General features: G+C 49.1%; 1 protein-coding gene across 1 annotated transcript in view; it reads left to right on the top strand.

The window, feature by feature from the left end:
* The window catches only part of LOC121304837 (ryanodine receptor 1-like), a 79,910-nt gene that overhangs the window by 26,784 nt on the left and 26,777 nt on the right, over positions 1–26,349 (top strand). The window contains exons 31-68 of the mRNA XM_041236247.1: positions 252–417; positions 2,023–2,109; positions 2,613–2,839; positions 3,224–3,668; positions 4,124–4,645; positions 4,990–5,190; positions 5,951–6,062; positions 6,167–6,310; positions 6,527–6,800; positions 6,950–7,197; positions 7,298–7,392; positions 7,554–7,689; positions 7,917–8,103; positions 8,192–8,303; positions 8,526–8,646; positions 9,107–9,276; positions 9,912–10,208; positions 12,249–12,413; positions 13,056–13,219; positions 13,794–13,872; positions 14,490–14,579; positions 15,128–15,271; positions 15,510–15,587; positions 15,923–15,998; positions 16,479–16,602; positions 17,085–17,200; positions 17,300–17,367; positions 18,194–18,315; positions 18,960–19,009; positions 19,671–19,731; positions 19,822–20,045; positions 20,294–20,305; positions 20,550–20,631; positions 21,228–21,358; positions 21,874–22,194; positions 23,233–23,473; positions 24,418–24,505; positions 24,984–25,076. Of these exons, the coding sequence (XP_041092181.1) occupies positions 252–417; positions 2,023–2,109; positions 2,613–2,839; positions 3,224–3,668; positions 4,124–4,645; positions 4,990–5,190; positions 5,951–6,062; positions 6,167–6,310; positions 6,527–6,800; positions 6,950–7,197; positions 7,298–7,392; positions 7,554–7,689; positions 7,917–8,103; positions 8,192–8,303; positions 8,526–8,646; positions 9,107–9,276; positions 9,912–10,208; positions 12,249–12,413; positions 13,056–13,219; positions 13,794–13,872; positions 14,490–14,579; positions 15,128–15,271; positions 15,510–15,587; positions 15,923–15,998; positions 16,479–16,602; positions 17,085–17,200; positions 17,300–17,367; positions 18,194–18,315; positions 18,960–19,009; positions 19,671–19,731; positions 19,822–20,045; positions 20,294–20,305; positions 20,550–20,631; positions 21,228–21,358; positions 21,874–22,194; positions 23,233–23,473; positions 24,418–24,505; positions 24,984–25,076 (6,073 nt within the window). The remainder of the gene's footprint in view (positions 1–251; positions 418–2,022; positions 2,110–2,612; positions 2,840–3,223; positions 3,669–4,123; positions 4,646–4,989; positions 5,191–5,950; positions 6,063–6,166; positions 6,311–6,526; positions 6,801–6,949; positions 7,198–7,297; positions 7,393–7,553; positions 7,690–7,916; positions 8,104–8,191; positions 8,304–8,525; positions 8,647–9,106; positions 9,277–9,911; positions 10,209–12,248; positions 12,414–13,055; positions 13,220–13,793; positions 13,873–14,489; positions 14,580–15,127; positions 15,272–15,509; positions 15,588–15,922; positions 15,999–16,478; positions 16,603–17,084; positions 17,201–17,299; positions 17,368–18,193; positions 18,316–18,959; positions 19,010–19,670; positions 19,732–19,821; positions 20,046–20,293; positions 20,306–20,549; positions 20,632–21,227; positions 21,359–21,873; positions 22,195–23,232; positions 23,474–24,417; positions 24,506–24,983; positions 25,077–26,349) is intronic.

Here is a 26,349-nt window from a genome sequence, read left to right as displayed (position 1 = left end):
GGCTGCCCCTCATTCAAGTTTACCCCGTTATGTTCCTGCAGTAATTTGGCAGTTCTGCCCCCATGTTTTTCCCCTAGTTATACTGCGCAATCTTCTAGTCGAAACGTTGAGAAAGACTGCTCCCCCTTTCTCTCTCTCTCTCTCCCCCCTCTCTCTCCCTCTCTCTCCCCCCCTCCCTCTCCCTCTCTCTCCCACACCTCCCTCTCTCTCTCCTCCCCCCTCTCTCTCTCCCCCCTCCCTCTCTCTTTCAGTATGAAGCACAGTAACTGCTACATGGTGTGGGGAGGGGAGTTCAGTAACAACACTCAGCAAACCCGCATCAGCCAGGAGGACCTCGTGATTGGCTGCCTGGTCGACCTGGCAACCGGCTTCATGACCTTCACGGCCAATGGGAAGGAGATAAACACCTTTTACCAGGCAAGTGGGAGGGGTCTGAATAGAAATGAATCTAAAAGTGGCGCTAGAAAGTTATTTGACTTGAATTGCTGATTTATTGGCTGTTCATTCACCTGCTTCAAATGCCATGTGCTTTCGTTTGGGCGTTGCTAGGCTACAGTATATTTGTTTGTATTTATTTTGTAACGAGGACATGGAACAAAATACAAATAACCATTTGTTATGTCTAGATCCTGAGATCATTTGTCTAGCGATCTTGTCATAGCACAATTCTATTTTCAATTTTTTTTCCCACTGTCCTTAATGAGACAATGGAGAACTGGAGAGGGAGAGAGAGGGAAAGGGAGGGGGAGAGGGAGAGAGGGAGAGGGAGGGAGAGAGAGAGAGGGAGAGGGAGAGAAAGAAAGAGAGAGGGAGAGAGAGGGAGAGGGAGAGGGGAAGAGGGAGGGGGAGAGGAGAGGGAGAGGGAGGGAGAGAGAGAGAGAGAGGAGAGAGAGAGAGAGAGAGGGGAGAGAAAGAGAGAGGGAGCGAGAGGGAAAGGGAAGGGGAGAGAGAGGGAGAGGGAGAGAGAGGGAGACAAAGAAAGAGAGAGATGGAGAGGAAAAGGGTGAGAGAGGGAGGGAGAGGGAAAAAGGGAGAGGGAGAGAGAGAGGGATAGGGAGAGAGGGAGAGGGAAAGAGAGAGAGGGATAGGGAGAGAGAGGGAAAGGGAGGGGGAGAGGTAGTGAGAGATTGAAAGGCAGAGAGAGAGAGACAGTAGAGAAGAAGAGGGAGGGGGAGAGAGGGCAGTCGCTGGCCGGGCAAACAAACCCTTTTCTATATAAAGGACAGGAATTTAGACAGAGAGAAATTGGGAGCGCCAGCTAATCTCAGCACAGCAGCTGGTCTGCATTATTACACTGATTTCTAGATTTTTCCATTTAGGGACCTGGTATTTAATTCCTCTTTATCTGTATATGCCTCTCTCTCTGTCTGTCTGTCTCTCTGTCCGTCTATCTCTCTGTGTGATTCTATTCAGCAGCGTTAACCAGGTTTGTCTGTACAGCCACAAGCCAACAGCCAGCTTCCCTGACAGTAGTTCAGGTTTAGTTTTGTAGTTACCTTCCCCCAATTAGTGCTTAAAAAGCCGTTCACAGCCTCTGGACGACAGTAAAAACGGGTGAGAGGGAAATTCACCTCCCGTCCGCTTTTAAAAACTCTCAGCGCAGAAGTTAATTGCCGTTGACTGGTACTCGGTTGTAAAGGTGAGGGAAGGACAGCTTTTCTAGTTTTGAAATAAACACATGAATGAATGCATACTGCACCCCCCTCTCGTGAACTGAACCTTCAAGTCTCCCCCCCGAGGGAGGTGCATCACAGCCAGGCCTGCAAATCCCTTTGCAATCACCAAGCTAAACCACTTTGAAAGTTTAGCACCAGAGAGCCGACAAAAAACCTTCTCTCCTGTGTGTGTGTGTTGGGGGGGGGGGGGTCATGTGAGACCCAGTGATGTAGCTCTGTTTGCTAAGGAATATAAAACCGTATGATAATGAAACATGTGTACCGGTGGCAGAATATGTGAGGTACCCTGGTGCTAGAATCTAGTGCCATAGCTTCTCCTGATCCCCGGAGTCTCCTCTGTGTGCAGGTGGAGCCCAACACCAAGCTGTTCCCCGCTGTGTTTGCGCTCCCCACCAGCCAGAACATGCTGCAGGTTGAGCTGGGCAAGCTCAAGGTACGTGCGTGTGTGTGTGTGTGTGTGTGTGTGTGTGTGTGTGTGTGTGTGTGTGTGTGTGTGTGTGTGCTTTTACTGTGGTAAAACTTTTATAAGGGGTTAGTTTAGCATGGTTTGTTTTTTATTATGCTTTACCATACCTCTCTGTGCTTTACAATGCTTCCCTATGCTTTACCAGACCTCTCTGTGCTTTACAATGCTTCCCTATGCTTTACCACACCTCTCTGTGCTTTACAATGCTTCCCTATGCTTTACCAGACCTCTCTGTGCTTTACAATGCTTCCCTATGCTTTACCAGACCTCTCTGTGCTTTACAATGCTTCCCTATGCTTTACCAGACCTCTCTGTGCTTTACAATGCCTCCCTATGCTTGACCAGACCTCTCTGTGCTTTGTTACACTTTGCTGTGCTTTCGCAATGGGAATCTGTTTTAAGGCTTGGAACTGCTTGCTGGGTTTGCCCCTCACTCCTCTGTCTGGCTGGCTCTGTGTTCTCTTTTCTAGAACATCATGCCGATCTCTGCGGCGATGTTCCGGAGCGAGCGCAAGAACCCCGTGCCCCAGTGCCCGCCGCGGCTCGACGTGCAGATGCTGACCCCCGTGGTCTGGAGCCGCATGCCCAACGAGTTCCTGTCCACGGACACGGGCCGGGTCACTGAGCGCCACGGCTGGATGGTGGAGTGCAGCCAGCCGCTCACCATGATGGCACTCCACATCCCTGAGGAGAACAGGTGAACTGGGAGGGACTGGGAGAGACTGGGAACAATTGGGAGGGATGGAGGCTGGACTGGGGGAGACTGAGAAGGACTCGAGGGTTAGAAAGGAGGAGGAACAGGGAGAGACAGAAAGGGACAGAGAAAGGGTTTGAGTGGAGAATGGACATGTTTATTAATATGCTTTACCACACCTCCCTGTGCTTTACAATGCTTCCCTATGCTTTACAAGACCTCTATGTGCTTTACAATGCTTCCCTATGCTTTACCAGACCTCTTTGTGCTTTACAATGCTTCTCTATGCTTTACCAGATCCCTCTGTGCTTTACAATGCATTTACTATAGGGAAACTTTTACAAGGTATTGCTTACTTTAACGTATTTCACGCATGCCCCCGGGCAGGTGCATCGATATCCTGGAGCTGTCGGAGCGTCTGGACCTGCTCAAGTTCCACTCCCACACCCTGAAGCTGTACTGTGCCGTGTGCGCCCTGGGGAACAACCGCGTGGCCCACGCGCTGTGCAGCCACGTGGACGAGTCCCAGCTGCTGTACACCATCGAGAACGCCTACCTGCCGGGACCCCTGCGCTCTGGGTACTACGACCTGCTCATCAGCATCCACCTGGAGTCCGCCAAGCGCTCGCGGCTCATGATGAACAATGAGTTCATCGTGCCGATGACGGAGGAGACGCGGAGCATCACGCTGTTCCCCGACGAGAGCAAGAGGCACGGCCTGCCCGGCGTGGGGCTCAGCACCTGCCTGCGCCCCAAACTGCACTTCGCGCCCACCAGCTTTGTGGGCACCAACCCTGACCTTTACACTCTGAGTCCTGCCATCCCCCTGCAGGTGCAGTGCTGTTTTAAAGCAGTTTAATGAAAATTTACCCTTGGGCTGTTTTTTTTTTGCAATTTAGTACAATAAGAGGGCAGGTTGGGTACTGTGTGTGTGTGTGTGTGTGTGTGTGTGTGTGTGTGTTTGTTTGTGAAGTGAAATGAGTGAAGAAGCAGCTGCTGGCCTTCGTGGGGGTCGCTCTTCTCCACCACAGAGGCTTAGAGAAGCAGCGAGCTGCACAAACCCTTCTTTTTCGGAACGGTCAATATATCGCAGATGAAACTGCTGTGCAATAGTCCAGTCTTCTCCCCTTCCCTTCTTCCAACAGTGTGATGCGAGCTCACTGATTGGTTGATGTCTGATTTCTCATCGCTCGCTCGTTTTGCCTGGCCGATACAAAGCTAGCTGTTTTAATCTGTTTGATTGATTGATTGATTGATTGATTGATTGATTGATTTGCCCGTCCGCAGATCCTCAAGACGAAAGCCATCAACATGCTGACGGAGGCTGTGCAGGACGGCGGGCAGCACACGCGGGACCCAGTAGGGGGCAGCGTGGAGTTCCAGTTCGTCCCAGTGCTCAAGCTGATCAGTACCCTGCTCATCATGGGCATCTTCCAGGACGAGGACGTCAAACACATCCTCAAGATGATCGAGCCCAACGTCTTCGGAGCACTGGAGGGGCAGGGGGAGGGAGAGGAGGGGGCCAAGGAAGAGGGGGACGAGGAAGAGGGGGGCGAGGAAGAGGCCAAAGAGCAAGAGGAGGCATCAGAAGAAGGGGAGGAAGAGGAGGAGGAGGAGGAGGAGGAGGAGGAGGAGGAGGGGGAGGAAGAGGAGGAGGAGGAAAAAGAGGAGGAGGAGGAGAAAGAGGTGGTGAAGGAGGAGGAGGAGAAGAAGTTGCTGGAAGCGAGGGAAGGAGACTCCAAGGAGGAGGAGGATGGGCTGGAGGAAGGGCTGCTGCAGATGAAGCTGCCTGAGTCTGTCAAGCTGCAGGTACGAGTGAGGGGGAGGAGGGAGAGGAGAGGGTGGAGGAGAGGGGGAGGAGGGAGAGTAGAGGAGAGGAGGAGGAGGGGAGGGGAGGGGAGATAGGAGGAGGAGGAGGAGGAGTGAGGGGAAAGAGAGGAGTAGGAAGGTGGTGGGGAGAGAGAGAAGGAGGATGGGAAGGATAGGAGGAGGAGGAGGAGAAGGACTAGGGCTGCTGCCTTCTACAGGGGGGTATGCGACAAGATTGGGACTTGCAATTAATTTTAAGAAACATTTATCTGCAGGTACTGTATTACATAAATCCATTAGTTAACTCTGCCCCCCTCTCCCTCTCTGCCCCCCCTCTCTCTCAGATGTGCAACCTGCTTCAGTACTTCTGCGACTGTGAGCTGCGGCACAGAGTGGAAGGGATCATCGCGTACTCCGACCGCTTTGTCAAACTCATCCAGGCCAATCAGAGGGAGCGCTACAACGAGCTCATGATGGCGTTCACCATGAGCGCCGCGGAGACCGCGCGCAAGACCAGGGAGTTCCGCTCGCCGCCGCAGGAGCAGGTACTGTGCCCCCCGAGGCACGATCCTTCTCACCCGCAGGAGGGCTTTACCGTCAGGGTCAACGCCTCCCAACGGAAGGGGGATTGTTAGTAGTTTAAACTCCCTTTAGAAGTCCTGCATTCAACCAATATTAAACATAGATAATATCACTACAGCTGGGGCCAAAAGTTTTGCATCGCCGAGAATTGTAGGAATGAGGCATAATTTCCAAAAATAATATTAGATTCATTAGATTTTTTACGAAGCAAAGTCTTGTAAACTCTATAGGGTGATGCAAAACTTTTGGCCAGAGCTGTACGATAAAATTAATTTTCTGCGTCTATTGCAGAAATATTGTATCTGATTTAAATAACTTGTGCTCGATTTGCATATTGGTGTCCTGGAAGGCAGATTGAATCCCTGAGACATCAAAACCAGGATGATTCCAGGGAAACAGGGACAGGTGGCAATCCTATACTTTTCGGTAAAGGCCTTCTCATTATGTGAAGCAGGGGTGTCCAATAATCCCAGTCTCGGAGAGCCTTTCCTCTCCAGGTTTAACAGGTGCAATGAGATCATGAACTGATCATGGTCTGGGTGGAGGTTTTGTATAACCAAAGTCCTGTGGTGTACTGTGTTTCTTTATTTAAATAGCGCCTTTCATGCTGCAGTGTTTCAATGCGCTTTCAATAAAAAATGAAAGTTACAATAATTATTTAAAGCAATGCGATTAAGATGTGCAGCTGGTGCTGTAGCCTGAGCTCCTCCCTTCGTCCTGCAGGTCAACATGCTGCTGAACTTCAAGCACGGCCCGGAAGAGGAGGAGTGCCCCGTCCCGGACGAGATCAGAGAGGACCTGATTGACTTCCACAACGATCTGCTGACTCACTGCGGTAAGAGTCCCCTGTCCTTTAAAACAAACCAACAAACAAAAAAATCCTTCCTTTGTACAGTCCTTGATGTTTTTCTCTCTCTCTCTCTCTCTCTCTCTCTCCAGGAGTGCATATCGAGGAGGAGGAGGAAGAGGAGGAGGTGGACAGCTCCCTGAGAGGAAGGCTCTTCAGCCTGGTGGAGTGGGTCAGAAACTTCCGCAAGAAGAAAGTGGAGGAGGAGACAGAACTAGAGGAGGATCGCAAACCCAGTGAGTGAGACTCCCTGAGCCAGGCTGAGAGTGTGTCTCTGTGTCTCTGTCTGTGTGTTTGTGTGTGTGTGTGTGTGTGTGTATCTGTGTTTCTCTCTCAGTATTTCAAATTCTTTATGACACAACCTCCCTCTCTGTCTTCTCTAATTTATCCCCTTCTCCCCATCCCCTCTCCTCTCTCTCCATTCCTTACCTGGTTTTCCTCCCCTCTCCCAGGCACTCTCCAGGAGCTGATCTCCCACACCATGGTCCACTGGGCCCAGGAGTCGTTCATCCAGAACCCGGAGCTGGTGAGGCTGATGTTCAGCCTTCTGCACCGGCAGTACGACGGCATTGGGGAGCTGATCCGAGCGCTGCCCAAGGCCTACACCATCAACGCCGTGTCGGTGCAGGATACCATGGACCTGCTGGAGTGCCTGGGCCAGATCCGATCCCTGCTCATCGTGCAGATGGGCCCCGAGGAGGAGAGGCTCATGATCCAGAGCATTGGGTAGGAGGAGGGATAGAGGGGAGTGTAAGAGAGGGGATAAGGGGGAGTGTAAGGGAGGGGATAGGTTGAGTGCAAGGGAATATATAGGGGGAGAGTATGTATCACACCACACTGCATTTTTACTTTATTTTTCGTTGTTTTCTTTCCAGGAACATCATGAACAACAAGGTGTTCTACCAGCACCCCAACCTGATGCGCGCCCTGGGCATGCACGAGACCGTCATGGAGGTGATGGTGAACGTGCTGGGGGGCGGCGACTCCAAGGAGATCCGCTTCCCCAAGATGGTGACCAACTGCTGCCGCTTCCTCTGCTACTTCTGCAGGATCAGCCGGCAGAACCAGCGTGCCATGTTCGATCACCTGAGCTACCTGCTGGAGAACAGCGGCATCGGGCTGGGTGAGGAGAGGGAGGGGCGAGGGTGGGGGGGGACCAGTTTGGGTGAGCGTCGTGGATGCCAGACGTGGTGTAACCACTGCTCTGTTTACTCCTGTGATAGGAATGAGGGGGTCCACGCCTCTCGACGTCGCTGCGGCCTCTGTGATTGACAACAATGAGCTGGCACTGGCTCTGGAGGAGCAGGACCTGGAGAAGGTGAGGGGGCTGGGAGCACTGAGAGGGACCGGGAAAGGACTTGGGCAGGCGGGGGACTGGGAGAGACTGGAGAGGCTTGAGGAGACTGGGAGATCACAGGAATCTGTGTTGACTATCCATGTGACCGCCCTCTCTCTCTCTCTCTCTCTTTTTTTCTCCAGGTTGTGACATACCTGGCTGGCTCAGGTTTACAGAGCTGCCCCATGCTCCTGGCGAAGGGGTACCCCGATATCGGCTGGAACCCCGGGGGTGGGGAGCGATACCTCGACTTCCTTCGATTTGCCGTGTTCGTCAACGGTTAGCACCCCCTCCCCCCCAAAAAAAACCCCAAAAAACAACTGCAGTAAAACAGCGTCTGTGTAATGATGATGATGATGGTGATGATGGTGATGATGATGATGATGATGATGATTCAGGCTGATTGTTTTATGATATGTAATTGTTAATCAGGCAACCAGTTAGTTACAGCAGAGCGATTGAGCTGTCCTGGCGTCTTACCCCCCCCTCCCCCTCCTCTCCCCCAGGGGAGAGCGTGGAAGAGAACGCTAACGTGGTCGTGAGGCTCCTTATTCGCCGGCCCGAGTGCTTCGGCCCCGCCCTGCGCGGGGAGGGGGGGAACGGACTGCTGGCCGCCATCGAGGAGGCCATCAAGATCTCAGAGGACCCGGCAAGGGACGGGCCGACCGTCAAGAAGGACCGCCGCTTCCCCATGTGAGACGATTTTTAATAACGGTTTCATTTTAACCTTTTATGTGAGCAGGAAGGTCCCGCTGAGATGTTAATCACCTCTCCCCGGCAGGTTCGGAGGGGAGGAGGCCCAGGAGGAGAACAGAGTGCATCTTGGGAACGCCATCATGTCGTTCTACTCTGCGCTGATCGACTTGCTGGGACGCTGCGCCCCGGAAATGCACGTGAGTTGGGGGGCAGAGGCAGTGCTGGTTGACCAGGGATCCCCAGTGACCGGCTGGCTGACCACAGGTCCCCAATGAGCTCTTACCAATACAAATACAAATAATTGATTTACGTTTCATTTTCTTCAATTGATTCACAAATTTATTGATTGATTGACTGATCAATTAATTAATTAATTAATTAATTAATTACTTGTCTGGTTGTCGTTTTCACCTCGACAGTTGATCCAGGCTGGGAAGGGCGAGGCCCTGCGTATTCGAGCCATCCTGCGCTCACTGGTTCCCATTGAGGACCTGGTGGGAGTGATCAGCCTCCCAGTTCAGATCCCTGCCTTCGGAAAAGGTGAGAATCTCTCTCTCTCTCTCTCTCTCTCTCTCTCTCTCTCTCTCTCTCTCTCTCTCTCTCTCTCCCCCTCTCACTCGCTCTCTCCCTCACTCCCTCTCTCACTGACTCTCCCTCACTCACTCTGTCAGTCCCGAAGGCTGGTTCACGCTTCAATCGTGCGACCATCGCTGCGAGAAATTTCTTCTTTTTTCTCTAACAAATCAAGAATGAAAAATCTCTTCCGAAACTTTCCTTCGCCTCGTTTTTTAGCAAAACTACCCTGCTGTAATGAATCTCCTCCTAGTGGCCGATCAGTGACTAGCACTGACATCAGCATAAGACCACTACCTCGCCACTACAGAGCCTGCTGTTTAGTTGAATGGTAAGGTGTTCCCTTTCCTCCCCCCCTTTCATCTCTCCTCCCCCATCATCCCCTCTCCTCTTTCCTCTTCTCCTTTCCTTTCCCTTCCTCTCCCAGATGGGAACCCCATTGAGCCCAAGATGTCAGCAAGCTTCGTCCCGGATCACAAGGCCCCAATGGTTCTGTTCCTGGACCGAGTCTACGGCATTGAGAACCAGGAATTCCTGCTGCACGTGCTGGAGGTCGGCTTCCTGCCAGACATGAGGGCCGCGGCCTCTCTCGACACGGTCAGTTCAAAACGTTTTGCATTGCTGTCCAGACATACATCACACCCCGGAGCTAGCCTGCAGTGTTTCTGTATGGAATGAACTCATTCCTCTTCATGAAGTGGCATTGCAACCTGCTGAGTAATGCTACTTCAACATTTTGAATTGCACACCCAGAAACTGACAAAACTGAAAAAAAGGGAACTTTTTCCAAAATCTAACGTGCTATTAGATTGCTTCCGGTAGACTTCTGCATTATCATTTTTTGTGACACAATGTTAAATAATAGGTTTTTTTTTTAGGTTTATTTTTTAAAATTATATCTCAATCCTAAAAGTCTAGGTTCAAACCAAACCTTTTATCCTGATCTGCAGATTGCAGATTTGTAAGGACATGCAGTAGCATTGAGTTTCATAGCTTCACTCATCCGACTCTTCTGTGTGCCAGGATAAACAGATCCAGCTCTCTCAGCCTGTCTCTGTAGCTCCGTCCTTTAAGCCGTGGTGCGATTAGTCTGGCTGCCCTTCTTTGACCGCTACAGCCCTCCCTCTCCACCTGTTTAGCATTACAGAAGTATTTGCACTGACTGTCAGCTGCACTGTATTTAAATATTGTTCTTGCGGTAAAATATTGCAATTCTGTCCTCCCTCCACCAGGCGGCGTTCAGCACCACTGAGATGGCTCTGGCTCTGAATCGTTACCTGTGCTCCGCCGTGCTGCCCCTCCTCACTAAGTGCGCTCCTCTGTTCGCCGGCACCGAGCACAGGGCCATCATGGTCGACTCCATGCTGCACACCATCTACCGGCTCTCCAGGGGGCGCTCTCTCACCAAGGCGCAGCGCGACGTCATCGAGGATTGCCTCATGTCGCTCTGCAGGTGGGCGGGGCTTAGCCCTTGCTGGGTAGCTGGGCGGGGCTTAAACAAGTTCCTCACCGTGTCGTGTTTGAATGACGTCACAACGCCTTCAACCACAGCTATAGAAACGGGGCTGGAATAGATATACTCACGGAAACATATTACATTACTTAACAGTTTAAAAATAATAATATTTTGGCTTCCTTGATACATTTGTGGCATCAAGTCCTAGCACAGTGTAGTAAAGCACAGAAATGTATTCTAAAGCATAGGGAAGCATTGTAAAGCACAGAGAGGTCTGGTAAAGCATAGGGAAGCATTGTAAAGCACAGAGAGGTCTGGTAAAGCATAGGGAAGCATTGTAAAGCACAGAGAGGTAGGTAGGGAAGCATTGTAAAGCACAGAGAGGTGGTAAAGCATATACTTGTAAACGCACAGATGGAAGCATTGTAAAGCACAGAGAGGTCTGGTAAAGCATAGGGAAGCATTGTAAAGCACAGAGAGGTAGGTAAAGCACAGGGAAGCATTGTAAAGCACAGAGAGGTCTGGTAAAGCATAGGGAAGCATTGTAAAGCACAGAGAGGTCTGGTAAAGCATAGGGAAGCATTGTAAAGCACAGAGAGGTCTGGTAAAGCATAGGGAAGCATTGTAAAGCACAGAGAGGTCTGGTAAAGCATAGGGAAGCATTGTAAAGCACAGAGAGGTCTGGTAAAGCATAGGGAAGCATTGTAAAGCACAGAGAGGTCTGGTAAAGCATAGGGAAGCATTGTAAAGCACAGAGAGGTCTGGTAAAGCATAGGGAAGCATTGTAAAGCACAGAGAGGTCTGGTAAAGCATAGGGAAGCATTGTAAAGCACAGAGAGGTCTGGTAAAGCATAGGGAAGCATTGTAAAGCACAGAGAGGTCTGGTAAAGCATAGGGAAGCATTGTAAAGCACAGAGAGGTCTGGTAAAGCATAGGGAAGCATTGTAAAGCACAGAGAGGTCTGGTAAAGCATATTTAAAAAAAAAAAAAAAAAAAAAAAAACTTGGCAGACCACGGTAAACTATTCTGTCAGTATGAGAGTAGAAACATTTTTACTGTGGTGAACTTTTAAAGCGAGAGACTCGACCCACAGTCTAACTGTCCTGCACCCCACCCCCCCCCGTTGCCCCCCGCTGGCGCCCTCTTTCAGGGGTCCCTCCGCCACCTCCCCATGCTGCAGAAACGCGGGGGAATGAAAGGTCCAGGACGGCTGGTGTTTATGTAGACGTCGTGAGGATCGCTGCCGAACAAAACGCCGGCTAGGAGTTGCTTAATGCTAAAGGGGATGTATACATCTGGATCAACCTATAGTCTTTTTTTTGGTAAATGTGTTTCTTTCACTAAAAAACCAATGAGGTCTAGGGTAACAAATATGTGTTTCTTTCAAAACTGCACCTATGAGTCTTGTGTAGCGAACATGAAGATTCTGAACCCCGGATTCCAAGCAGCAGGGCAGAACCCTGCTTCAAATAAAAAGACAGTGATGATGAAGATTCAAGATGTAAGACACCCATCGCCTAGGGTTGACCGCAGCAGTACGGCCCGCTCAAATGATCTGGGAAACCCTATACCATAGCCTCGCGTGATGTAGTGTTAATACAATGTCCCTCGTTCAATGCCTAAGACAAAGAGATTAATTAAGATCTTCTTTTGTTGAGATTTTTAAAATTGACATTTAGACAGAGAAACTGTATTGTGATGCTCTTTGCCTTGTCTTGTACTGTGCTGAAAGGCGCTATATAAAAAGCAGTTTGATTTTACTTAACCCGACCCCAATTCTTCAAAAGCACAGAACAATAGATACCGACTCTGGTAAGAACATGTTTACAGACAAGAGGAGCCCATTTGGCCCATCTTGCTCGTTTGGTTGTTAGTAGCTTATTGATCCCAGAATCTCATCAAGCAGCTTCTTGAAGGATCCCAGGGTGTCGGCTTCAACAACATTACTGGGGAGTTGGTTCCAGACCCTCACGATTCTCTGTGTAAAGAAGTGCCTCCTATTTTCTGTTCTGAATGCCCTTTCTCTAATCTCTGTTTGGAGATCTGTCCTGTTCGGTAATGGTTGCATGGCTATTTCAGGGGAGCGGGGGCTGTGATAATAACGTTCACAAAGGTGTGCTGTCCCTGTTGCCCGCAGCTGCTGAATAATCACTATGAACGCTGCTGGAAATATTACTGCCTCCCTAACGGCTGGGCCAACTTCGGAGTGACCTCGGAGGAAGAGCTTCACCTGACCCGGAAGCTGTTTTGGGGCATCATCGAGTCTCTAGCGCACAAGGTACAGTCGGCTCTCTCACAGTCCCCAAGCTGTGCTGCCCGAGGCGCAAACAGCAAATCATAAAGCACGCACACAGACATAGAGAAGGGCCTCTGCGTGCACAGCTGCAGCCAAACATTGCTAGGATTGAGACAGTAAAAAATAAAAACTATATGAACATAATGTTGATGTTTTATTTTACGTGATCCAATAAGCTACAAAAGTCTACCCAAAACAATGATAGCAGTACAGTAGTACTTCATGTTAGATTTCCAAAAGTCACATTTGTTTGTTAAGGCATGGGGAAACCTATGAATTCAATTCCATATGCTAACGTGACATTATTCAGCAGGTTTCGTTCGACTTCATGAAGCGAAATCAGTTAATTCTACAGGGGGAGGCTGAACGGTTGTCTGTAGCTGTAATTATCGCACAGTACCTGAAGGGTTAAAAATCTTTGTATAAAATCTGGATTTTAATGGATAGCAGCCGCATGCGGTCGGAGGCTCAGAGTGTCTGGATGAAGTTGGCAAAGGGTGTCGCTGACGGAATATTTTTCCAAGCCGCTTTTGAAAACCTTCCCATTGCGTGGTACTCGGTTGTAAAGGTGAGGGAAGGACGGCTTTTCTTGCGCTCCCCTAATTTGAACCCTGCGCTTTTCAGAAATTCGACGCAGATCTGTTCAAGCTATCCATGCTGACTCTCTGCTCGATCGCCGGCGCGATCCCGCCGGACTACGTGGACGCAAGCTACTCCTCCCAGACCGAGAAGAAGGCGTCCGTCGACTCCGAGGGCAACTTTGACCCCAAGCCCGTCGAGACCACCAAGTAAGAGGGACCAGGGGGGTTGTTATTGAGGTGAAACTAGAGGAGACTGAGTCAAGCAGACCAGTGTTTGGGCTCGCCTGCCTTCATCAGCGTTACTGAAACTGAACTGAGTCAAGCAGAGCAGCGTTTGGGCTCTAGTGCCTTCATCAGCGTTACTGAAACTAAACTGAGTCAAGCAGAGCAGCGTTTGGGCTCTAGTGCCTTCATCAGTGTTACTGAAACTAAACTGAGTCAAGCAGAGCAGCGTTTGGGCTCTAGTGCCTTCATCAGTGTTATTGAAACTAAACTGAGTCAAGCAGAGCAGCGTTTGGGCTCTAGTGCCTTCATCAGTGTTACTGAAACTAAACTGAGTCAAGCAGAGCAGCGTTTGGGCTCTAGTGCCTTCATCAGTGTTATTGAAACTAAACTGAGTCAAGCAGAGCAGCGTTTGGGCTCTAGTGCCTTCATCAGTGTTACTGAAACTAAACTGAGTCAAGCAGAGCAGCGTTTGGGCTCTAGTGCCTTCATCAGTGTTATTGATATGAAAAACACGAATTATCACTGTAATAACTTAGTGTCTTCTTTGTTTTTGCAGCACTATAATCCCTGAGAAATTGGATGTGTTTATTAATAAGTACGCTGAATACACTCACGACAGATGGGCCTTTGAGAAGGTGAGCTGCTGTACCATGCTTTGATACTGAGACGATTGGAGCCAGGAGTTTGAGCAGGGTTAGAAACTCACACTAGCCCTGCTGCTGCTGCACCCAGTCCTGGGGTTCAGAACTCCCCTCAATGAAGCCTATTATTATTAATATTGAAATGATCAGGAGCCAGGAGTTTGAGCAGGGTTAGAAACTCACACTAGCCCTGCCTCTGCTGCACCCAGTCCTGGGGTTCAGAACTCCCCTCAATGAAGTCTAGTATTATTAATATTGAAATGATCAGGAGCCAGGAGTTTGAGCAGGGTTAGAAACTCACACTAGCCCTGCTGCTGCTGCTGCACCCAGTCCTGGGGTTCAGAGCTCCCCTCAATGAAGTCTATTATTATTAATATTGCAATGATCAGGAGCCAGGAGTTTGAGCAGGGTTAGAAACTCACACTAGCCCTGCTGCTGCTGCACCCAGTCCTGGGGTTCAGAACTCCCCTCAATGAAGTCTATTATTATTAATATTGAAATGATCAGGAGCCAGGAGTTTGAGGTAATTAAGGTAATTGTCTTAGGATTGTTTTTAATTGATAAATGGAGGGCACTGACCTGACAACCTCCTGTCGTGCCCCCCAACACAGATCCAGAACAACTGGAGTTACGGAGAAGCGATTGACGAGAACTTGAAAACTCATCCCATGCTGCGCCCCTACAAGACCTTCTCCGAGAAGGTAAAAAAAAACAAAAAAAAACACACACACGCGCACAAAAAAAAAAAAAAAATACTACTTTTCCACACTCTATTTTTGTTTTATGAAGATTTTATGGTAACGCTGCAAAGTTTAAAGTAATGGCCCCCAAGTTCCAGCTGATCCCCGCAGGGAATAACCGCTGAATATCTCACACGCTTCCTCGACGTTCTGAAGTCATTTGAATTCAGCCCCTTGTTCACTCACGGGACTCGTGATGTAGATCTAAGACATGCATGACTTCACGCTGCTCATCCCCTGATGAGTAAGAGGGTACGAATTCAAGTCTTAGACATGCAATCAACATTGTTTGTTACAAAGAAGCGTGGAATGAATATGGGTCTTTGAAATCTGCATGAATAAACAAGTGGCAAACAGTGCTGCTGTCGTTGTAATTCTAACAGACCCCCAGTTTGCTGTACCCAAGCGCTCTGTTTTAAACACCCCCCCCCCCCCCCCCCCCCCCCCCCCCCCCCCCCCCCCCCCCCCCCCCCCCCCCCCCCCCCCCCCCCCCCACCCTGGTGTTTCAGGACAAGGAGATTTACCGCTGGCCCATCAAGGAGTCGATCAAAGCGATGATCGCGTGGGAGTGGACTCTGGAGAAAGCGCGAGAGGGGGAGGAGGAGAAGACAGAGAAGAAAACCAAGACTCGCAAGATCTCTCAGTCCGCTCAGGTGTGTGTGTGTGCGTGTGCATGTGCGTGCGTACGTGTGTTTGTGTGTGTATAAAAAGTAGCTTCTAATCAACTTTGAAGCACTCAATGTGGACATTAACTGCAACTGATTGGCACTCAGTTGTATTATTATTGTTGTAACTAGTTCTAATATTACAGTGATGATGATGAGGAGGATGATGAAGATGGTGGTGTCTGTCTTCGAGTTGTTAATCACTGTTCGTTTTCCTCTCTCTCAGGCGACCTACGACCCCAGCCATGGCTACAACCCCCAGCCCATTGATATCTCAGGGAGCTCCCTCTCCAGAGAGCTACAAGTGAGTCTCCCTCACTCTCTCATCCACCTCTCCCTCTCTCTTTAACTCCCTCACTCCCTCCCTCATCTACCTCTCTCTTGCACTCACTCGCTCCCTCCGCTCCCCCTCCTCCCTCTCTCATCCACCTCTCCAATCTCTCTTCCACTTCCGGCCCTTGCAGACCAGACTCGACAAAGTTTTGGGATCTGCTGCCAAAGGTGACGCAAATGAATCGGAAACAAAAAAAAAAAACCTTGATTATCTGGACAGCCCTTGCAAACCTGTCCTGCTGCGTGCTGTGCTGTTGTTAGCTCTGTCTCTCTCTCTCCCTCCTTCCTTCTCCCCATTTTTCCCAGGCGATGGCGGAGCAGCTGGCTGAGAATTACCACAACACCTGGGGTCGCAAGAAGAAGCTGGAGCTGCAGTCTAAAGGTGAGAGTCCACCCTCTTGCACTGTATTTTTGACCTCTCTGTGCTTTACAATGCTTCCCTATGCTTTACCTGACCTCTCTGTGCTTTACAATGCTTCCCTATGCTTTACCAGACCTCTCTGTGCTTTACAATGCTTCCCTATGCTTTACCAGCCTCTCTGTGCTTTACAATGCTTCCCTATGCTTTACCAGACCTCTCTGTGCTTTACAATGCTTCCCTATGCTTTACCAGACCTCTCTGTGCTTTACAATGCTTCCCTATGCTTTACCAGACCTCTCTGTGCTTTACAATGCTTCCCTATGCTTTACCAGACCTCTCTGTGCTTTACAATGCTTCCCTATGCTTTACCAGACCTCCCTGTGCTTTATAGGGCTTCCCAATGCTTTACCATGCTTTCACTATGATTTATATTTTGCTGTGCTTTTACTGTAATCTAGTGTAAGGGAGTGCTTGCAAGTAACACTTTTGTGTGTCCTCTAGGGGGCGGTACCCACCCTCTGCTGGTTCCCTACGACACCCTGACTGCGAAGGAGAAAGCGCGGGACCGAGAGAAGGCTCACGAGCTGCTCAGGTTCCTGCAGCTCAACGGATACTCAGTGACCAGGTAGTAGGAAAGACAGCCTCGCACACAAGTCCCTACAGCTGTGACCAAAAGTTTTGCGTCCCTCTATAGAATGAACTAATTTTGCTTCATGAAGTCGAATGAAAGCTGCTGAATAATGTCACGTTAACATATTGAATTACACACAGCTTTGGAGTTTTCCGCATACTTAACGAAAAACTGAGAAAAATTGCAAAATGTGACATTTCGAAATCTAACATGAAATACTACTGCACTGCTAGTGTGGCTTGTGGTAATGTTTTTTGCGATTTGTAATTTCAGTGATGTCTCAATCCTAAAATTCTAGGTGATGCAAAACGTTTGGCCACAGCTGTACATACAGAGAAACGTACGCGCGCACGCACACTCACACGAATGCACACGCACGCACACACAGAGCAGTACTTGCAACTCATATCTCCCGCTCCCCCTCCTCCCTCTCCTTCCCTCCCCCTTCCTCTGCTCTCTGTCCCTGTCTCTCTCAGGGGTCTGAAGGACATGGAGCTCGACACGTCCTCGGTTGAGAAGCGCTTTGCCTACGGCTTCCTGCAGAAGCTGCTCAAGTGGATGGACATCGCCCAGGAGTTCATCGCCCACCTGGGTACTGGCAAAGCTAGGGTGATGCAAAGCTGTTGGCTGTAGCTGTTGAGCTTTGAGCTCTAACCCGCGCTGTCTCTCCTGTCTGTCTCCCCCATTGCAGAAGCTGTGGTGAGCAGCGGGAGGGTAGAGAAGTCCCCTCATGAGCAGGAGATTAAATTCTTTGCAAAGGTGAGTGAGGGTGCAGGACCAGCTAGAGAGCCGTGCAACACGTTTTGGCAGTCAAATCTCTGTAAGTCGCTTTGGATAAAGGCATCTGCTAACTATACAATTAATAATAACATCATTCTGTCCATAGCATTGAGTGATCCAAAATCATCAAATAACTTTTTCTTATTTGGCGGTCCGTTAGTGAGCAGTGATATTTCCAGATCCCATTTTCTAATCTTCATTGAAATTGAAATTGAAATGTATCGTCTCCAGTTTCTGACACGTCCTCTTTCACGGCGCTGTCTCTGTCCAGCTCTTCTAAAATGTCTTTGTTTGATATGCACTCATGGAACCTCTGCTTCGTAGAGATTTATATAAACCTTGTTCATAAACATCTCTCCAGACAGGTGCAGCCATTTCCAGAATACATAATAATAATAATAATAATAATAATAATAATAATAATAATAATAATAATAATAATAATATAATAATAAAAGCCCAAGTAGAAAGCCTCTTATTTTCTTCATCTATACAAAGCTACAGAGATATTATGTCTGCTACAAGTTCAAGACCCCAACCTAGGAAAAGTCATTAAGTGTAACAGGAGATAAAAAACGGAATATTGACGGAATATTTAACGTCAGTGGCTTCTTGTGGGGAGAGAAAAAGCTGATTTTTTACAAAACCGCTGAAACAGAATTGACAATGTTTCCTAATATTTTTTTAATGTGTGAATGATCCCCCTGTTTTGTATGCATCAACTGTGATTTATGGATATGTGCTTGTTTTCTACCTGTCTTCCCCCCCCTCCCTCTTTCTCCCTCCGTTTCTCTCTTCCTTTCAGATCCTTTTGCCTCTGATTAACCAATACTTCAAGAACCATTGCCTGTACTTCCTCTCCACTCCGGCTCAAGTGCTGGGCAGCGGTGGGCACTCGTCCAACAAAGAGAAAGAGATGATCGCCAGGTAAAGAGACTCAATACACACTACCTGTGTGGAGACCAGGTGACTCACCTGTATAAAGACCAGGTGACTCACCTGTATGAAGACCAGGTGACTCACCTGTATAAAGACCAGGTGACTCACCTGTATGAAGACCAGGTGACTCACCTGTATGAAGACCAGGTGACTCACCTGTATGAAGACCAGGTGACTCACCAGTATACAGACACATTATACAATTTAATAGTTTTGCCAAACAGGGGGCTCTATTCACAAAACTTTAACTCAGTTATTTAAAGAATGTTTTTTTCAGTCTTTTTTTTTCTTTTTTTTCTTTTTTTACAAATGAAATCTAGTTTGAAATTCCTGAAACTGTTCTGCACTATTGCTGGTTTTCATCAGATTCATGAAATATCAAACTTGATTTTATTCATGAAAACATTCAGGGGTTGTTTTAGAAATTATTGCTGTCTCTATCTGTCTCTTATCCCCTCTCTGCCTTAATTGTTTTTTGCCTTTTTTTTTTTTTCCTGTCTTGAAGTGTTTACAAGAAGGGCTTTACGTTCTCTTTGCTCAGTCTCCTGTTCTGTAGCTCTTGTCTCTCTCTCTCTCTCTCTCCCGCGCTCCCCTCTTTTCACTTCTCCCTCTTTCTCTCTCTTTGCTTGTAGCATCTTCTGTAAGTTGGCAGCGTTGGTGCGTCACAGAGTCTCTTTGTTTGGTAAGGACACCCCCACTGCACCCCCACTGCACTCCCAAACTCCCTCCGAGCCCCCTGCATGTCCCATCTCTGCACTGGTCTCTGCCTCGGCTTGCTTCGCTTCTCTCTGCTTCACTTTTGATATTCTTTACTCTCGTTTCAGTTTTTTTTTTAACTTAGTTTCTTTTTTCTTTACGCTTTTGAGTGTCTACAAAGCTGAAGTGAGGGAAATAAAACCTCAAAAAACGATCTTGCATTACTGGTAATTGAAATCCAGCGACGGAGCGAATGACAGGGAGAATCACGCTGTCCCCCATCACTCTGTCTCCCATCACGCTGTCCCCCGTCACGCTGTCTCACATCACGTTGCTTAAAGCAGATGTGAAGCTTACTGTCACGCTGTCCCCCGTCACGCCTTCAGCGCGCGTCTTCTGGAATTACAACAGGACCCTGTGGATGTCGGTGGTGTATCCTTTATAAACCGCTCCAGTTCCACCCTTCCATCTCATCCCCGTTCCAAGTCCTTCAATGAAGGTCAAAAGGAATTGAAATTTCCTCACCCCCCCCAATGATAATAACATTAATGTCAATAATAATAATAATAATAATAATAATAATAATAATAATAATAAATGTATTAATAATAAAGATTGCAACGGTGTCTCCTCTCTCCACTGCACAGGAACGGATGGCCCAGCTGTAGTGGACTGCCTGCATATTCTCGCTCGCTCGCTGGACGCCCGGTGAGTTCGAGCCTGTGATCGTTAAGGGTGTGCGTGCGTGCGCGTGTGGGGGGGTCTGAGTGCAGGATTGACTCCCTCTCTCCCTCTCAGGACGGTGATGAAGTCCGGCCCCGAGATCGTGAAGGCCGGCCTGCGCTCGTTCTTCGAGAGCGCCGCGGAGGACATCGAGAAGACGGTGGAGAACCTGAAGCTGGGGAAGGTGTCTCAGAACCGGACGCAGGTGAAGGGCGTGTCTCAGAACATCAACTACACCACAGTGGCCTTGCTGCCCATCCTCACCTCCCTGTTCGAGCACATCACGCAGAACCAGTTCGGTCTGCTGCAGTAGATCACTGCAGCGCTCCCCCCCCCCCCCTACTATGCAGTAGATACTCACACCCCCCCCCCCGTTGTTTTCCTTTTGGGCAACAAAAGGACAAAAAAAAAGCATGTGTTTCTGTCATAGTAGTGAACTTGAGCGCTGACAGTATCCACATGATTGTACTGGTGAGAGGCTAACAGATACATGTGTTTAGAAACACAAATATAGAGAGTTTTATAGAAACTCTGAGGTCTGAGTGAGGGATACTCTTGTGTTCTCTCGCCATCCCCTCCAGAAGATAAACTCTCTCTCTCTCTCCCTCTCTCTACCTCTCTCTCTCCCTCTCTCTTTAACCCCTCAATGTCTCGCCCCCTCCCTCTCTTTATCCTCTCCCCTCTCCCTCTCTCTCCCCCTTCACTCTACCCTCTCTCCTCCCCTCCCTCCCTCACTCTAACCCTCTCATTCCCTCAATGTCTCTCCCCTCCCTCTCTCTGGCCCTCCCTCTTGCTCTCTGAAGTGGATGACATGCAGGTCTCTTGCTATCGCATCATGTGCAGCATCTACTCTCTGGGCACCACCAAGAATCCCTACGTGGAAAGGTGGGCGCTGTCTCGCAGCTGGGCTTTAAAACTGTACTGGACTAGAAGCACCCTCAGTTCATTCAGGGCGGGATGTCTACCCTCTGCACTTTCTCTAAACGAGGCACAGTCAGCAGAATGCATGCATCGTGTGTCTGGCAGTGATAAAGTGAATAATTCTCAGGGCACAGGTGCAGAAAGACGGGCTGTCGCGCTCTTTCCTACACCAACGCGGAGACACTGCCTTTCACAGCATTCACAGTCAATGAGACTAAAACTGCTTCAGAGTCTGGATTGGTGCTTGATTGGTTCAATGTAATTTCACAATAAAATAAATGTTAAAAAATATGAGACAGATATTTGGTATTTGGGACCCCAAAATATTGAACGTTCAGTATTCTGAACCTCTGTACCCGAAGGCTCTCTGGCTCACAGTAGCGCGGGCAATTTTAAATGAGAAATGGTAATGTACCGAGCGACAGGACAGAAGACGTTACATTGATGCCTGCACTGCTAAATCCTCGCAAGCTGGTAACAAAAAATTGCAAAGCGACGGAGTCTAATTTCCTTCTCTGTGCTGTGAGTGTTTCTGACCCCCGTGTCTCTGTGTCCTGCAGGCAGCGCCCCGCTCTGGGGGAGTGTCTGGCCCGCCTGGCCGCTGCCTTCCCCGTCGCCTACCTGGAGCCCCACCTGAACGAATACAACATGTTCTCTGTGTACAACACCAAGACCCCTCGAGAGAGAGCCAGTGAGTACATCCTGAGTGCAGCCCAGCACTCACACTCGGTCTGAGTGCAGCCCAGCACTCACACGCTCACCTTGAGTGCAGCCCAGCACTCACACACTCACCTTGAGTGCAGCCCAGCACTCACACACTCACACTGAGTGCAGCCCAGCACTCAAACACTCACACTGAGTGCAGCCAAGCACTCATACTCCGACTGAGTGCAGCCCCTCTCTCAGATTGTTCTATAAGATAATGTAGAGAGCTTTATCTTGTGATTCATAATTATTTTGTTAATTATTGTTTAGTTAGTCCAATGAAAGGCATCACCTCTCCTTCTCTTTGTCTCATTATTTAATCAAATGTTGGCAGTTTTTTTTTCCAAAAGCTATAAATTCGGAAACATTTATGGTATATAGACACAGCCAACAAGTAAATGGCACTGCAAAAACATGACAAGAGAATATGACATGAAATGAAGCATTTACAATGGAAGTTGTTTAATCCCCCCCCCCCCCCCCAGCCCCCCCCCCCCCCAGTCCTGGGACTGCCTAATCAGGTGGAGGAGATGTGCCCAGACATCCCACCGCTCGACATCCTGATGAAGGAGATCGGGGACCTGGCAGAGTCGGGGGCGCGCTACACCGAGATGCCTCACGTCATCGAGATCACGCTGCCCATGCTGTGCAGCTACCTGCCCCGCTGGTGGGAGCGAGGGCCAGAGAACTGCCCCGAGACAGAGGGGCTGAGCTGCACAGAGGTGACCTCGGAGCACCTCAACATGCTGCTGGGAAACATCATGAAGATCGTAGTCAACAACCTGGGCATCGAGGAGGCGTCCTGGATGAAGAGGCTGGCCGGTGAGAGGAGAGGAGAGGAGTGGAGAGAGGAGAGGAGAGAGGAGAGGAGGAGGGGAGGAGAGGAGAGAGGAGGAGAGAGAGAGGAGAGAGAGAGAGATAGGGGAGGAGCGGAGAGGAGAGCAAAGGAGAGTAGAGCATAGGGGAGAGGAGAGAGGAGCGGAGAGGAGAAAGAGGAGAGGAGAGGGAGGGGAGAGGAGAGAAGGGGAGCAGAGAGGAGAGGAGAGGGAGGAGAGAGGAGAGGAGTGGAGAGAGGAGCAGAGAGGAGAGGAGAGGAGAGCAAAGGAGAGTAGAGCATAGGGGAGAGGAGAGAGGAGCGGAGATGAGAGAGAGGAGAGGAGAGGGGAGGGAGGAGAGGAGCAGAGAGGAGAGGAGAGGAGAGGAAGGAGAGCAAAGGAGAGGAGAGGAGAGCAAAGGAGAGTAGAGCATAGGAGAGAGGAGAGGGGTTAGGAGAAGAGAGAGGAGTGGAGTGGAGAGGAGAGGAGAGGAGAGAGAGAAAGAGATGAGAGGGAAAGAGAGAGAGGAGAGAAGAGGAGAGGAGAGGGAGGAGAGAGGAGAGAAGTGGAGAGAGAGGAGAGGAGAGAGGAGAGGAGTGGAGCAGAGAGGAGAGGAGAGGGAGGAGAGAGGAAAGGAGTGGAGGAGAGGAGAGGGAGGAGAGAGGAGAGCAAAGGAGAGGAGAGGAGAAAAGAGGGAGGAGAGGAAACGAGAGGAGAGGAGCAACCCTTGCCAGTTGCAATGAAATCATCACATCTTTCTACAAAATTACATTGTTAGTTATTGATCACTTATTAAAGTGTTTGGTTAGGTATTTTATTTGTGTTTTATTAACGATTATTATTACCTGTCTGATATTCCATTAGGAAACTGTCTGCCGATTGCACCCCTGATCTCCATAGAAACACACTGTGAGACAGATTACCCGATTCCCTTGTCGCACTGATGTCTGTTTCTGTGAAAACGTTGCTGTTTATCGTAAGAGCATGTTTTGAGGTGTATCGTCAGGTTTTGGTGCTAGCCTACCATCCCCTTCCCCCACCGCAGTGTTCGCCCAGCCCATCGTGAGCCGGGCCAAGTCTGAGATGCTGAAGTCCCACTTCATCCCCACGATGGAGAAGCTGAAGAAGCGCTGTGGGAAGGTGGTGGCCGAGGAAGACGCCCTGAGACTGGAGGCCAAATCGGAGACCAGCGAGGCTGAGGCGATCATCAAGGACGAGTTCTCTGTGCTGTGCAGGGATCTCTACGCACTCTACCCTCTGCTCATCCGCTACGTCGACAACAACAGGTGAAGTCCTCCGCTGGCTCCCTATCTCTGCTCGCGTTCAATTCAAGACCCTCGTTCTTGCCTAGCATGCTGCCCCTTCCTGCCTCCAGTCCCTCGTGTCTCCCTACACCCCCTCTCGCCCTCTCCTCTCCTCCTCTACTGGCCGACGCCTTTATCCAAGGCGACTTGCAGGTGTTACAGGGCAGTACAGGGTTACAGTGCAAGATTGATATTTAAAAACAGTATAGTTTACTTTGAGAAGAATTTAGTCTCTGAAATTGGTCAAAACGCAGCCTTTCCTCAATGCAGAAGCTAATCTCCACTGATTGGTGCGCGATTGTAAGGGCGAGGTAAGGGCAAAACCAGTATTTAAATACAGTGTAATTTGTGAGTAGGAGTGTCAGTACTTCCAAGTGTTTATCATAGTTTAGACCAGGGCTGTCTCATTTTTATTAAATAATTATTTTGATTGATTTGCCAATTTTCTCCCAATTTGGAATGTCCAATTAATACTCAACCCGGTTCACCGCTGTGACCCCTGACCTGTCTCTGGAGCACACTCGCACTTGGGTCCTCCGAATCCAGCACCATCATCTGTCTACTTTTTTTTGCTCTGCAAGCCCCCCCGTGCAGCCATATCCAGACCTTAGAGCATCGGAGGACCACGCAGTCCTGAATTGCCTACATAGGCCCCCGGCCAGCCACAGGGGTCGCTGATGTGAGCGAATGACTCCCCAGCCGACCTAACCCCTAGCCCGGGCGGCGCTTGGCCAGTTACGCTGCGCCCCCTGGGAACTCCCATCCACGGTCAGCAGAGGCACAGCCAGGATTCGAACCAGCGATCTCCAAGCTATCCCGGACGCGCCGCTCAACATCGCTCTTTTGAAGTTTCCCGTTGTAACTTTTTGGTTTTAAAACATTAAAAGTATTCTCAGTTTGAGGTGTTGCTCTCCCTCGATTCTCAGGGCGACGTGGCTGACCTGCCCAGACCCTGACGCTGAGGAACTTTTCAGGATGGTGGGAGAGGTCTTTATATTCTGGTCCAAGTCTCACGTGAGTGTGCAGGCTTTATCTGTCCATTCCTTCACGCGTTCGTTCATTCAGATGCTTTCATTTCTTGATCAGTTTGTATACGGTGTTTTATTGTATTGGTGGATTTGTGATGTCCGTTCTCTATGAAAACTTTGTTGGGTTGATTTGAAAAAGTCTTTGGACCTTCGTAAAAGGGTGTGGGGAGAAATGAATTAGTTCCAGATTGTTATTTATCTCTGTAGTTATTTGTTAATATAGGTATTTCTTTCTTTGTGGTTTATTTTTGCGCAGTTAGCTGTTTGTAAGACACACACACTCAGCTGTCAAGCACAGGTCTTTATCAGTGCCTGTCGAAATTGCGGGCCAATTTTACTTTACTAAGGATGAGTCAACTGGCTTGTGATTTTGCCCATTGGTAGGGGGGGTGGGGGAGTGGGTGAACACGACAATTTAGGACTGTATGATTCCCTGATCCCCCCCCCCCCCCCCCCCCCAACAGAACTTCAAGCGGGAAGAGCAGAACTTCGTGGTGATGAACGAGATAAACAACATGTCATTTCTGACAGCCGACAGCAAGAGCAAGATGAGCAAGGTGAGAGGACAGGGGTTTGGGGAGGAGGACCAAAAACGGCCTCCCTATGGGTGGGACTGGGGTTCGAGGGGGGGTGGGGGGGGGGGTACTCGGGGTCTATCCACTGAGCCCCAATCTCTAACCCAACACCCCACTTCCCCTCATGATAGTCGTTTCTGACTAATTTTAACACTTTTTTTCTTAACACGGTTTCCCACTGTAATGGCGTCAGGAAAATGGTAGCGTTATTGACCTGGTAGATCCCTTTCTAGAAGAATGGTGGTTGCCAGTATATACTGTATATATAATCTATATTCTAAAAAAATAGAAGTTATTTTGCTGTTATTTGGCTTAAAGGATTGTCTCAAAACGGGGGGGGGGGGGGGGGGGCTTCTGTAATTACTTTTACTTCGAACGAAGAAATTTAAACTGGAACCCCTAAACTGTGTTAATAACAACAGAATAGGAAAACTTCAGATTATTATTATTATTATTATTTTGTATTTTGCGGACAGCAAAAAGGACCGTGCAATTAATTCCATGGTCCTTTATGTTGACTGTTGTGTTGTGCTCTGATCACGTGTCTTTTCTTTGTCTCCTGATTGGTGGGGTCTCGGTGTAATTCTAGGCTGGGAATGGACAGGTTAGAGACTGCGATTGGATGCTGCACCCAGCTATGCAGCTAGCATGGCAGCGCCTCTTATTGGCGCTTCTTCATCAACCTCTCAGCACCAGCGCCTCCTTTAAAGGGGCTGTCCAGCATTTTTAATTTGATTAATTACTTTATTTAAAGTAGTGAAGTATTAACTTTTACAGCAAAACAAAACACCAAAAATCCACAGCATTTTACAATATAGATATGAGACCTACAATTATGTGCTTAAAAGTTAAAAGTATTATCTCAGTGGGTGTGGGGGGGGGGGGGGGGGGGGCGTGGGAGTATGGTTGGTGAATGTGCCTCTTACACTATACTGAGTAAGGTTGGTGAATGTGCCTCTTCACACTATACTGGCCCATGGCACTGAACACCCTTGACATTTCAAATCAGCCTCCAAAAAATTTCATTTTTTTTAAACTCGGGTGTTCTCTCTTATCGGCCACTCTGTTTGATGCGGAGAAGTGAGATTTTTTTTTTTTATTATGGCTTATTAGTTCTTTCTTTTAGAGGGGGTGGGCAGGGGTGGGGTCGCTCCTTGCTAGTCCCAAGTCCTAATTTATTACCCATCCTTTCCTGTTCCCCCTAACTTCTGTCTCTTATCCCTCCCCCACCCCCTCGCCTCTCTGTGCCTGACTG

The sequence above is a fragment of the Polyodon spathula genome, chromosome 40 (assembly GCF_017654505.1).
Source record: "Polyodon spathula isolate WHYD16114869_AA chromosome 40, ASM1765450v1, whole genome shotgun sequence".
NCBI lineage: Eukaryota > Metazoa > Chordata > Actinopteri > Acipenseriformes > Polyodontidae > Polyodon > Polyodon spathula.
The sequence above is the reverse complement of the archived record's forward strand: the minus strand, read 5'-3'. Positions and strand labels throughout refer to the sequence as shown.